A 12,134-nucleotide genomic window follows, 5' to 3' on the forward strand; every position below is an offset into this window, starting at 1 on the left:
CTCTAGAGAGTCAGCTGGGTAGTCATGTCCACCACCTTCTCACAGCATTTCCTTCATCATCTTCACACCTGTCCTCTCCCTCCACACTTGTTTCCTTGCTAGTCCAACTCACAAGACCAGAAAACATAGGAGCAGAATTAGGCCATTCCATCGTGGTAGATTTAATATCCCTCTCAACACCTGCCTCCTCCCCGTAACCTAATCAAGAACCTATCAACCTCTGCTTTAAATATACCCAATAACTTGGCCTCCACAGCCATCTGTGGCAACGAATTCCACAGATTCACCACCCTCCAGCTAAAGAAATTCTTCCTCAGCTCCGTTCTAAAGGGGCATCCTTCTGTTCTGAGCCTGTGCCCTCTGGTCCTAGACTACCCCACTACTGGAAACATTCTTGCCATGTCCACTCCATCTAAGCCTTTCAATGAAGATTTAGCAATTTAGAAACATAACCCTGCATCCCTCATAACAAATTGTCACTGAACCATTTTGTGTGTCCCCAGGACCTTCTATTTCCAGTGTCTGTAGGGATTTGTTTTTTTCCTCTCTATTCAGCTATCAGACCTTAAATGCAACATCACTCAACAGGGCCATTACAGATTCCGGATGCAAACGCAGATTTGTTTGTAGCTATGGTAATTACTGATGTTGGCAGATGGGATCAATTTAAAATAATGAGGTAAAATTATCACACAGGAATTACACTGTTTTAGTACAGAAGCTAACTGACATAAATATGATCTTTTTCATATTGGTCAGATAATACTTGGTGTACCGTGAGCAGTTTTGGGCCCTTTATCTAAGAAGTGGGTGGCAGGGTGCAGATACATCTCTACTAAATGAGAAGTAAAGGGTTCCTTCCCTCCACCTACCTGCAGGTGACCCTAGGCAAGGTATATCACCTACTTAGCCACTCTGATCAGGGCCATGTAAAGCCCACGGGAGCAGGTAATGGATGGTCGTATGAGCAGCTGTTGCATATCACAAATCCTGGTAATGCAAACACTGACGCCAGACAGACAACCTCTGAAGTGTAGTGGTAATGGCTGGGACAACCAAATTGTAAAGACATGGCCCAGAAGAAGGCAAAGGCAAACCTCTTCTGTAGAAACATTTGCCAAGAACAGTCATGGTCACCATGATTACCCACATCATACAACATGGCACATAATGATGCTGATTGAAGAAAGGATGTGCTGGCATCAGAGAGGGTCCAGTGGACTTTCATGAGAATGATCCCAGGAATGAAAGGGTTAATGTAAGTAAAGCATTTGATAGCTCTGGGCCTGTACTCACTGGAGTTTAGAAGAATGGTGGGGGGGGGGGGGGGGATCTCACTTAAACGTACCTAATATTGAAAAGTTTATGATAGAGTGGGCATGCAGAGGATGTTACCTACGGCAAGAGTCTAGGACCAGAGGGCACAACATCAGAATAGAAGGACAAACGAGAAAATCTGCAGATGCTCGAAATCCCAGCAATACACACAAAATGCTGGAAGAACTCAGCAGGCCAGGCAGCATCTCTGGAAAAGAGTAAACAGTCAACACTTCAGACCAAGACCTTCATCAGGACTGGAGAAAAAAAAACTAAGAGTTTGGGGGAGGGGAGGAAGAAATACAAGGTAGTAGGTGATAGGTGAAACTGAGAGAAATGGCAAAGTAAAGAGCTGGGAAGTCAACTGGCAAAAGGTATAAAGAGCTGGAGAAGAGGGAATCTAATAAGAGAGGACAGAAGGCCATGGTAGAGAGAAAAGGGGGAGGAACACCAGAGGGAGGTAATGGGCAGGTAAGGAGTTAAGACAAGAGGGGGAAATGGGAGTGAGGAATGGTTAAGTGGTGGGGGGCATTATTGGAAGTTTGAGAGATCACTGTTCATGCCATTGGGTTGGAGGCTACCCAGACGGAATATAACCTCCAACCAACCTGAGTGTGGCCTCATCGCAGCACATGGTAGTAAAGGAGGCCATGGACTGACGTGCCAGAATGGAAAAGGGAAGTAGAATCAAAATGGGTGGCCACTGGGAGATCCCACTTTTTCTGGCAGACTGTGTGTAGGTGCTCGGCAAAGCAGTCTCCCAATCTATGTTGGGTCTCACCAATATACAGGCCACAGTGGGAGTACTGGATACAATACTGGACTCACAGGTGAAGCATCATCTCACCTGGAAGGCCTGTTTGGGGCCTTGAATGGTAGTGAGGGAAGAGGTGTAAAGGCAGAATAAGCTCTTGTTTCACTTGCAAGAATAAGTGCCAGGAGGGAGATTAGTGGGGAGGGATGAATGGACAAGGAAGTTGCATAGGAAGTGATCACTGCGGAAAGCAGAAATTTGGGGGAGGGGGGGGAGATGTGCTTGGTGGTGGGATCCTGTTGGAGATGGTGGAAGTTACGGAGAATTATGTGCTGGGCGCGGAGGCTGGTGGAGTGGTAGGTGAGGACGAGAGGAACCCTATCTCTGGTGGGGTGGCGGGAGGATGGAGTGGGCATCAGAATAGAAGGACGTTGCTTTAGAACAGAGATAAGGAGGAATCTATATAGGCAGAAGGGTGGTGAGTCCACGGAACTCATTGCCACGGGCGGCAGTGGAGGTCCAGACATTGGGTATACTTAAAGCAGAAGTTGACAGGTTCTTGATTAGTAAGGGTATCAAAAGTTATGGGGAAAAGACATGAGAATTGGGTTGAGAAAGATAACAAATCAGCCATGATGGAAAGTGGAACAGACTCTAATTGAATGGCCCAAATCTGCTACTATGTCTTATGGTCTTATAATTAAAAGTTTAGTGCATTAAGACTCAACCCCATTTAAAACTTGATCTTTAATATCCAGCAGATACATATGATAAGCAGCTTGCATCCCCAATGTTACCCCATTCAACTGAATTTCTACTAAATAATCAGAAATGACTCAATGAGGAAAGCAGTTTCTTCATCCAAGAACAAAAAAAATCAAGACTTCCTGCTGGTAGCAACATATTGAGGTTTATAAATAACTTAGCTCATTAACATTCATTTGCATAGGGAGCAAATCTCACCACATTTTAATGTGAAACTACCCGTGCTTATTTCTGAATTTCATCTCTTGAAATTGACAGCACCTGTAACAAATCTTCATGGCAGTGAACCTGGAAAGAAGCACTGAATAATTAAATGAGGAGGAGAATAACCAATGTCCATGGCGCAGGAGAGTTGTAATATTTTTAGTATCTGCTGCTTTGGTGGGCCAAAGAGGTTTGACATATAAAAATATTATATACAATCTCAACTCGATAAAATAATAAAGGATATATTCTGTCATAGCTATTCAGTAACAATCATTAAGCAAGAATTTCCAATTTTTGTGCAATATAGGCCAAACATTGAGCTATGTTCTGGAAATATGATTTTAAAGCAACTTCACATTGTGCTTAAAAGCGACGCTGCAGACTGTAACATCATAACTATGAGCTGATTGTTGGTCTCCCTGCTCGCTGTGGAAAGGAAGACACTTCTCTCTCCCTTGTTAGCCTGTGACATGTCAAATTGCTGGATGAACAATGGTTTTTGTTGTACTGCAGATCATGGTCTCTCTTTGGGGGCTTTGCTATTGCTTGCTTGGTGGGTGGTGGGTGCTGATCTTCCTGCTGGAACAAGTGGAGGGAGGATTGAACTTTGCTGCTGCTTGTGCATGGGAGGAGGCTTTGGGGTTCTAACATTTTTCTGTCCTTCATTCTACAGGGTTTTCTTCTGTTTTGTGGATGTCTGTGAAGAGTAAGAATTTCAGGTTGTATACTGTATACATTCTATGATATTAAATGGAATCATTGAACCAGTGGACTTTAGCATCTGGAATCCAAAATGATTGAAATTAGAAGTGCTATAATTAGTTACTCAGGTGGCTTAATGCGGAGGTGCAGAGTGAGCTGCTATTAAATGATCTCAGGGTTAATTGGGCACTAGTATGAGTGGTTCGATTCGATATAATCTGGTGCTGGTGATGGGGGCAGTGCTATGTGGAGAGGACAGGAGAAAGGTTCAGTACGTGAAGAGAGGTTGGCCAATTCACACTCAGGGATGAGGTAAACAGTGGCACCCTCTTCATTATCAGCATCCTTGCAGAATGATCTGAGAAAGAGTGACGGCATCATGGAAAGCTCCATACTCACAAGCTCAAAGGGGGCAGCTAAGTAATATTATTAACCAGATACGGATTGAAGATTAAAGTGTTCAAGATGCCATGACTAACAATGAGAAGAGTAGGCTTGGTGGACCTAATTACCTGTGGGCCTGCGTAAGTAACAGTACAGAATCTGGGCCAAAGTGCATAATCAAACATCTCTAGTGTTTATCAAGAGGTTAAACAAAATAGGTAAAAATGGAATAATCAATTTCAACTTGGAGGAAAAAATAACAGCACTGTACTTCGCCCATATCCAGTCATTAGTAGATAAGTGATCCATTTCCACATTCATCACACGTAGCTGCTCCTTTAGGGATTTAATACTTGACGCGCGTCACATGGGCCCCAAGCTATAAACCAAAATTGAACTGATCGTCAAGAAATCTCAGCAACAGCAGACGTTCAGCTTTCCTGCCAACATTTTCTTTTGGCCTGCCAGACAGTTACACTGGGCCGGGCTGGTGCAGTTACCAATACTGTTATATAAATGATAAAAACAGCACCATGATGTTAGTGTGCTCATTCCTAGGACCAATGTTTTCTTGTGCAAACTTTCAACAACTTTGGATCTTCATAGCAGAGGTTTAAAAAAAAACAGCAAATGATAAATCCCTTAAATAAAAGGACAGAAAACAACACAAACTCAACGCTTCACAATGAAAGAGGAAAAAGTGACCAAAGGAACATTTTGGATGAGGATATTTGATCAGATGTTCATCATAACAGATTATGATTGATAAGGTGTTAATATTTAGCCTTTTTTTATTCAAATGCTGGTTAAGATGCACACTGTCAAGAATTTGGTGGCATTTGGTGGCTATTCAGTTCACAACAGATGTCTAACAAGAATGAAGTAAACTGAAGTACCAATCCTGATGCTCGAAATATTTTGCTGAAAATATTGACTGTTGAAATTGGGTAATTGTGCTAGCTGGAACACTTGTAAAATTTCTACCTTATTGCTTTAAACTTCCAATGAAATGGGGCACATCTTGTCTCATAAATGTCCTTGATTCTTATTGTGTAAAGATGCAGTCAAGCTTACAAAACAAGTTAAAGTATTGCCAGAGCAAAGGCTCACTGGTTTCAGTGCTGATCTCCAAGGCCTTCGATGCAGCCAGTCACAACTGCAAAGCAATTCAACACTCAAGTTCCAGTCTAGCCAGGAGTTCATCCAGAGCTTTCAGTTTCTGGTTAGCTTCCTCGATTGCACTGTAAGTCAGTACGTTGCTAGTGACATGGAAGCGGATATCGTCTACAAGGGGGATAGAGTCGGTCTCCTGGCGGGCCTCTACCGCTGTAGCGTCCTCTTTTACCACTTGAGCAAACTCCTCTGATTCCACAAGCTACAAAGTAGAAACAAAAGTGGTGAGAATTGAGATGAATTCCCTTCCTCTCATACAGTGCCTTGTAAAAGTATTCAGCCACCAACCCTTTGTTCACATAACTGAGTATTACAACCAGGGATTTTGATCAATTTAACTGCAATTTTTTATTTGTTAATCACATGTTCCTTTTCTCACAGTAGAGCGCAAAAAACAGGAAAACGGTAAAGCAAGGAAAAGTAAAAATTCAAAACTTGAAAAGTCAACAGTTTAAAAGTATTCATTCCCTTTTGCTCAGTACTTAGTTGAACCACCTCTCCCAGCAATTACAGCCAGTAGTCTTTTTGGATAAGTTTCTATTATCAACGTGATGGAGCAAGATTTGCCCATTCCTTCTTGCAAAATTCCTCAAACTGTGCCAGATTAGTTGGGGAGCAGCAGTGGACAGCAATCTTGAGGTCTTGCTAGAAATGTTTGATCAGTTAAAGGTCAGAACTCTGACTAGGCCACTCAAGAACATCAATTTTCTTCATCTGAAGCCACTCCATGGTTGCTCTGGCAGTGTCTTTAGGTTATTGCCCTGCTGAAAGATGAACTTCCTCTCCAGTTTAAACTATCTGGCAGAGGCTAACAGGTTTTTATCCAGGATCACTCAGTATTTAGCAGCATTCATCATCCTGTCAATCCTGACCAGATTTCCAGAAAAGCATCTCCATAGCATGATGCTACCTCTGCCACACATACAGTAGGGATCATGTACCTGGCTAATGCACAGTATTAGATTTATACCACATATATTGCTTAGTATTGAGGCCAAGAAGTTCCACTGTAGACTCATCTGAGCACAAGACCTTCTTCTACATCTTAACAGTAAGTGTTGCTTTGCAAAGATTTTACAGGCAAGGATATGTTTTTTTTTTACCCAGGGCTTCTTCCTTGCCACTCTTCCAAAAATACCTTTTTTATGCAAGGCCTTAGAGATTGTGGAGCCACGAACTTCATCTCCAGTTGCAGCCACTGACTTCTGCAGCTCATTCAGTGGCTATTGGTGTCACACTCTTACAAGTGCCATTCTTCTCCAGTGACTAAGTTCAGAGGGACATCCTGACCTAGGCAGTGTGGCTGTGTTGTCATATTTTTTCCACTTTTTCATGATAGACTACACTGAGCTCCAAGATATGTTCAGTACCTTTAAGATAGTCCTGTAATCTTCCCTAGATTTGTGCTTCTCTATTATCATTTCCCTGACTTGTCTTTAATGTTCTTTTGTCTTCAGTTTGGTTTGGTCTGTGGAAAATCTACCATATTATTAAATCAACACACACAAAATGCTGGAGGAACTCAGCATCTATGGGAAAGAGGAAACAGTCGATGTTTTGGGCAGAAACCCTTCATCAAGACCAAAAAAAAAGATGAGAGTCAGAGTAAAAAGCGAGGGGAGGAGAAGACAGTAGTGATAGGTGACACCAGGAGAGGGGGAGCGGTAATATAAAGAACAGGGAAGTCAATTGGTGAAAGAGATAAAGGGCTGGAGAAGGGGCAATCTGAAAGGAGAGGACAGAAGGCCACGGAAGAAAGGGAAGGAGAGGAGCACCAGAGGGAGGTGATGGGTAGGTAAGGAGATAAAGTGAGAGGAGGAAATGAGAATGGGGAATGGTGAAGGGGAGGCAATTACAGATTACCACAGCCACATGTGGCAACAGATTCCATAGATTCACAACTCTCTGACTGAAGAAATGTTTCATCATCTCCCTTCTAAATAGACATCCCTCTACACTGAGACTGTATCCCCTGGTGTTAGACCTCTCTCCTGCGCCCCCCAGCATGGGAAACATCCTCTCCACATCATTCATCTCATGATGCACTATGTCTTATAGATTAGCTCAAAAAATCCTGCTTCAATACATTTTAAATTTAGAAAATGTGCAGTAAAATGTGAAAATACTTGTGGGGGCTGAATACTTTTTCAAGGTACTGTAAGTCTTAAATCTGAGTATTTGGGTACAGAGGTTGAGATGTTATGTTGAAGTTGTATAAGACTTTCGTGAGGCTGAATTTGGAGAATTGTGTGCAGTTCTGGTCACCTACCTACAGGAAAGATATCAATAAGCTTGAAAGAGTGAAGAGAAATTTACAAGGTTGCTGCCAGGACTCGAGGACCTGAATTTTAAGGTTGAATAGGTTAGGACTTTATTCCCTGGAGTGCAGGAGAATGAGGGGAGATCATAAAGAGGTATACAAATTTATTATGGATACAGATAGGGTGAATGCTTGCAGGCTTTTCCCCCTCAGGTTGGATGAGTCTGAATCTGAAGGTCAAAAGTTAAGGGTGAAAGATAAAATATCTCAGGAGAACTGGAAGGGGAAGGTCCTCACCCAGAGGGTGGTGAGAGTGTGGAGCAGGCTGCCAGCAGAAGTGGTAGATGTGGGTTCAATTTCAGCATTTAAGAAATTTGGATAAGTACTGGATGGGAGAAGTATGATCCAGGTACAGGTCAATGGACTAGATGGACAAAGGGCCCGTTTCTGCACAGTATGACTCCATAAATCCTCAACATCATATCTGAACTCAGTTCCTCTGGCCACCACATACTCAGGAGACTGTGCATGCATGACTTCCACTGTCTCGCACTCCACAGCAGCAGTGAGCACTCCCATCGTTCAAATGAAATGTTAATCTCAGCCCTCGCCTACTCTCTTAGACAGGTACAATATAAAACATAAATAACTTTCAACATTGTTAAAAGAACAGAAAAATGTGTCTCCCAACTGCAAAGTCCAAGGTTTCACCTAAAATGGTTTCCTCTGAGGTAGAGCACCAAATCATAAACATAAGAGATTCCGCAGATGCTAAAAATCTTAAGCAACTCACACACAATGTTGGAGGAACTCGGCAGCTCAGGGGTATAACATTGACTGTTTACTCCCATACGCAGATGCTTCCTGAATTGCCGAGTTCCTTCAGCACTTTGTACATGCTGGTCTGATGTAGAGCTGGAGAAACAGACAGCATCATGGTGAATATTCACTGATTTTAATAGATTTGATTAAAGGGAGACTACTAGTCCAGATCAAAGTACAAGTAAGTTTATTAACGAAGTATGTATATGTCACCATATACAACCTTGAGATTCATTTTCTTGCAGGAATTCACAGTACAAAGAAATACAGTAGAATCAATAAAAATACACAAAATCAAGACTGACAAACAACCAAATGTGCAAAAAAAGACAAACTGTGCAAATAAAAAATAAACAAATAAATAATACTGAGGACATGAGTTGTAAACTCCTTGACAGTGAGTCCATAGGTTGTAGAATCAATTCAGAGTTGAGGTGGGTGAAGTTACCCTTGCTGGTTCAGGAGCCTGATGGTTGAAGGGTAATAACCATTCCTGAACCTGGTGGTTGCAGCACAGCCCACCACTGGTAAAGCCCTCCCAACCATTGAGCACATCTATATGAAACGCTGTCATAGAAAATCAGCATCCATCATCAGAGATCCCCACTACCCAGGCCATGCTCTCTTCTTGCTGCTGCCATCAGGTAGAAGATACAAGAGCCTCAGGACTCACACCACCAGGTTCAAGAACAGTTTCTACCCCTCAAACATCAGGTTCTTGAATAAAAGGGGATAACTACACTCACTTGCCCCATCACTGAAACGTTCCTACAACCAATTATCTCACTTTAAGGACTCTTTATCTCATTTTCTCATGTTCTCATTATTTACTGCTATTTATTTATATCGTAGAGACTCCTTAATTTAATTGGGCAGAATTCACCCAGGTTGTTAAGGATTAAGGTTGCCATGTATGTTTCATGTTACATTGTACGTTATTATGTTTTGGGGGCTGGGTTTTTTCTTACATATATACGTCACCATTTGTTTGGGAGTGGAATAAAGTGTACATTAGAAGTAATTACACTCATGTCGACACTCCTACAATATTTGCATTTGCACGGTTTGTTGACCTCTGAACTCTGGTTGATCTTTATAATATAGACTTGCTGAGTGTGCCCACATGAAAATGAAACTCGGGGCTGTAAATGGTGACATTTATGTACTTTGATAATAAAACTCACTTTGAACATTTGATGTGGGCCCTAAGGCTCCTGAAACTCATTCCCAATGGCAGGTGTGAGAAGAAGGCATGGCCTGGATGCTGGGGGTAAGATATACAATATTATAGATTATCCCTGAAGCATTTACACCTTGGTGCCAGTGTTTCCACAGCTAATATGACAGTGGTCAGATGCCAGAAGAGTAATTTTTATCAGAGGCACCATTTCAATTCTGGGCATAAGCTGGGTGAGCTCCCCTGTGGCGCCGGTATGTAGCTGTCAAGCTGACTGGAACATGACTACGTTTTTTCTACATCTCTACACTTCAAAGTAATTTATTTGAGAGTTTCCTGAGAGACGCCATCTGTGCTGTGCAAGTACATTTTATATACAATCAAAACTGCTAGGTGTTGGACTGAACTCAAATGGTTAATAATTCCACTTCTGTATAATGTGAGGCACCATGGAGGGATTTCCACAAAGCTGTTTGACAGTTAATTCAATGGAAATGTTTTATAGGTTAAACAAAATAGGTACATTGTTGTTGGTAGAAAAAAAATTACTGCAGAACTGAGCAATACTCAAAGAATGCTTTTTTAATTGAAAAAAAAAGTACTTATTTAGTATTCAAGAATTTTCTACACTACTACAATGCCTCAATGTATCAGTGAACAATGGAACAGTTATTACCCTTCAACCATTAGGCTCCTGAACTATAAACACAAGAGATTCTACAGATGCTGGAATCCTGAGTAACGCACACAAAATGCTGGAAGAACTCTTACAAAAAGTAGTGGATACAGCCCAGTCCATGACGGGTAAAGCCTTCCCCACCAATGAGCACATTGACACGAAATGCTGTCTCTGGAAAGCGGCACCCATTGTCGGGGACCTCCACTACCCAGGACATGCTCTCGTCTCACTGCTGCCATCAAGAAGGTGGTACAGGAGCCTCGGGACTCACACTACCAGGTTCAGGAACAGTTTCTACCCCTCAACCATCAGGCTTCTGAAACAGAGGGGATAACTTCATTCAACTTCACTTGCCCCATCATTGAAATGTTCCCACAACCGATGGACTCACTTTCAAGGACTCTTCTTCTCATGTTCTAAATTTATTACTTATTTACTGGTTCATTCACATTATTTATTTATCTATCTATCTATCTATCTATTTATTTATTTATTTATTTCTGTTATTTTTTTCTTTTTTGTATTTGCACATTTTGTTGTTTTTTGCACACTGGTTGAACACTTAAGTTGCTGCAGTCTTTAATTGATTCTATTATGCATATTACTCTATAGGTGTATTGAGTATGCCCACAGAAATGAATCCCAGTGTTGTATATGGTGTCATATGGTGTACTTCGATAATAAATTTATTTGAACTCAGCACGTCAAGCAGCATCGAGGGAAAGGGATAAAGAGTTGACGTTTCAGGCCAAGACCCTTCATCCGAAATACTGGTTCTTTATTCCTTTCCATAGATGCTGCCTGGCCTGTTTAGTTTCTCCAGAATTTTGAGTGTGAAGCTCCTGAACCAGTGTGGATAACTTCACTCACTGCAACTCTGAACTGATTCTACAACCTACAGACTCACTTTCAATGACTCTACAATTCATGTTCTCAGTACTATTTATTTATTTATCTATTTATTCATTCATTCATTCATCCATTTATTAATTTATTTATTTAAATTTACACAGATGTCTTCTTTTGCACATTGACTGTGTGTCACACTTTGTGTGCAGTGTTGCAGATTCTATTGTATTTCTCTGTTCTGCTGTGAATGCCTGCAGGAAACTGAATCTCAAGGTAGAATATAGTGACATGCATGTACTTTGATAATCAATTTACTTTGAATCTGAATACACTCTGAATGTGATATTTGTAGCTAATTTATGCAACTAATAAGGTCCAAGCACACAATGATTTAGTGACTGTAACCAGCCTGTTTCACAAGGAATGTTCCTTTGAATAGGTAAATACAGGCAAGAGCTTTCATATGGTAAGTGTGCATGCACTTGGACATCGAGTTTCCAATTTCTTCTTGTGTTTCCATTGAGATCCCAATTTATTCTTGTTTGCGTTAAATGCCCTATTGACAATGTATTTAAGAGACACATGAACCTCCTAATTAATAAAAGTCACAAAGAAGGCAATACAATGGCTATATTTCATTTGTGTTGGCGTGTGGCCAAGTGGTTAAGGCGTTGGTCTAATGATCTGAAGGTCACTAGTTCGAGCCTCAGCTAAGGCAGCGTGTTATGTCCTTGAGCAAGGCACTTAACCACACATTGCTCTGCGACGACACCGGTGCCAAGCTGTATCGGCCCTTCCCCTTCCCTTGGACAACACTGGTGGTGTAGAGAGGGAAAACTTGCAACATGGGCAGCTGCCAGTCTCTCATACAACTTCCATATGCCCTGGAAACTTTCCAAGGCGCAAATCCATGGTCTCTTGAGACTAACGGATGCCTATTTATTTATATTTCACTTCAGAAAGGGTAGGATGAGGGAACACGAACCAATCCTCATAGAGGGATCAGAAGTGCAGAGAGCGAGCAATTTCAAGTTCCTGGGTGTCA

General features: G+C 41.7%; 1 protein-coding gene across 2 annotated transcripts in view; it reads right to left on the bottom strand.

Moving 5' to 3' along the window:
- Positions 1 to 2,799: 2,799 nt before the first annotated feature.
- The window catches only part of abtb1 (ankyrin repeat and BTB (POZ) domain containing 1), an 84,675-nt gene continuing 75,340 nt past the window's right edge, over positions 2,800 to 12,134 (bottom strand). For both annotated transcript variants that reach the window (XM_073072011.1, XM_073072010.1), the window contains one exon: positions 2,800 to 5,504. In XM_073072011.1, coding sequence (XP_072928112.1) covers positions 5,298 to 5,504 — 207 coding nt within the window. In that variant the 3' untranslated portion in view covers positions 2,800 to 5,297. The remainder of the gene's footprint in view (positions 5,505 to 12,134) is intronic.

Source organism: Hemitrygon akajei, chromosome 19 (genome assembly GCF_048418815.1).
Source record: "Hemitrygon akajei chromosome 19, sHemAka1.3, whole genome shotgun sequence".
NCBI classification, from domain to species: Eukaryota; Metazoa; Chordata; class Chondrichthyes; order Myliobatiformes; family Dasyatidae; genus Hemitrygon; species Hemitrygon akajei.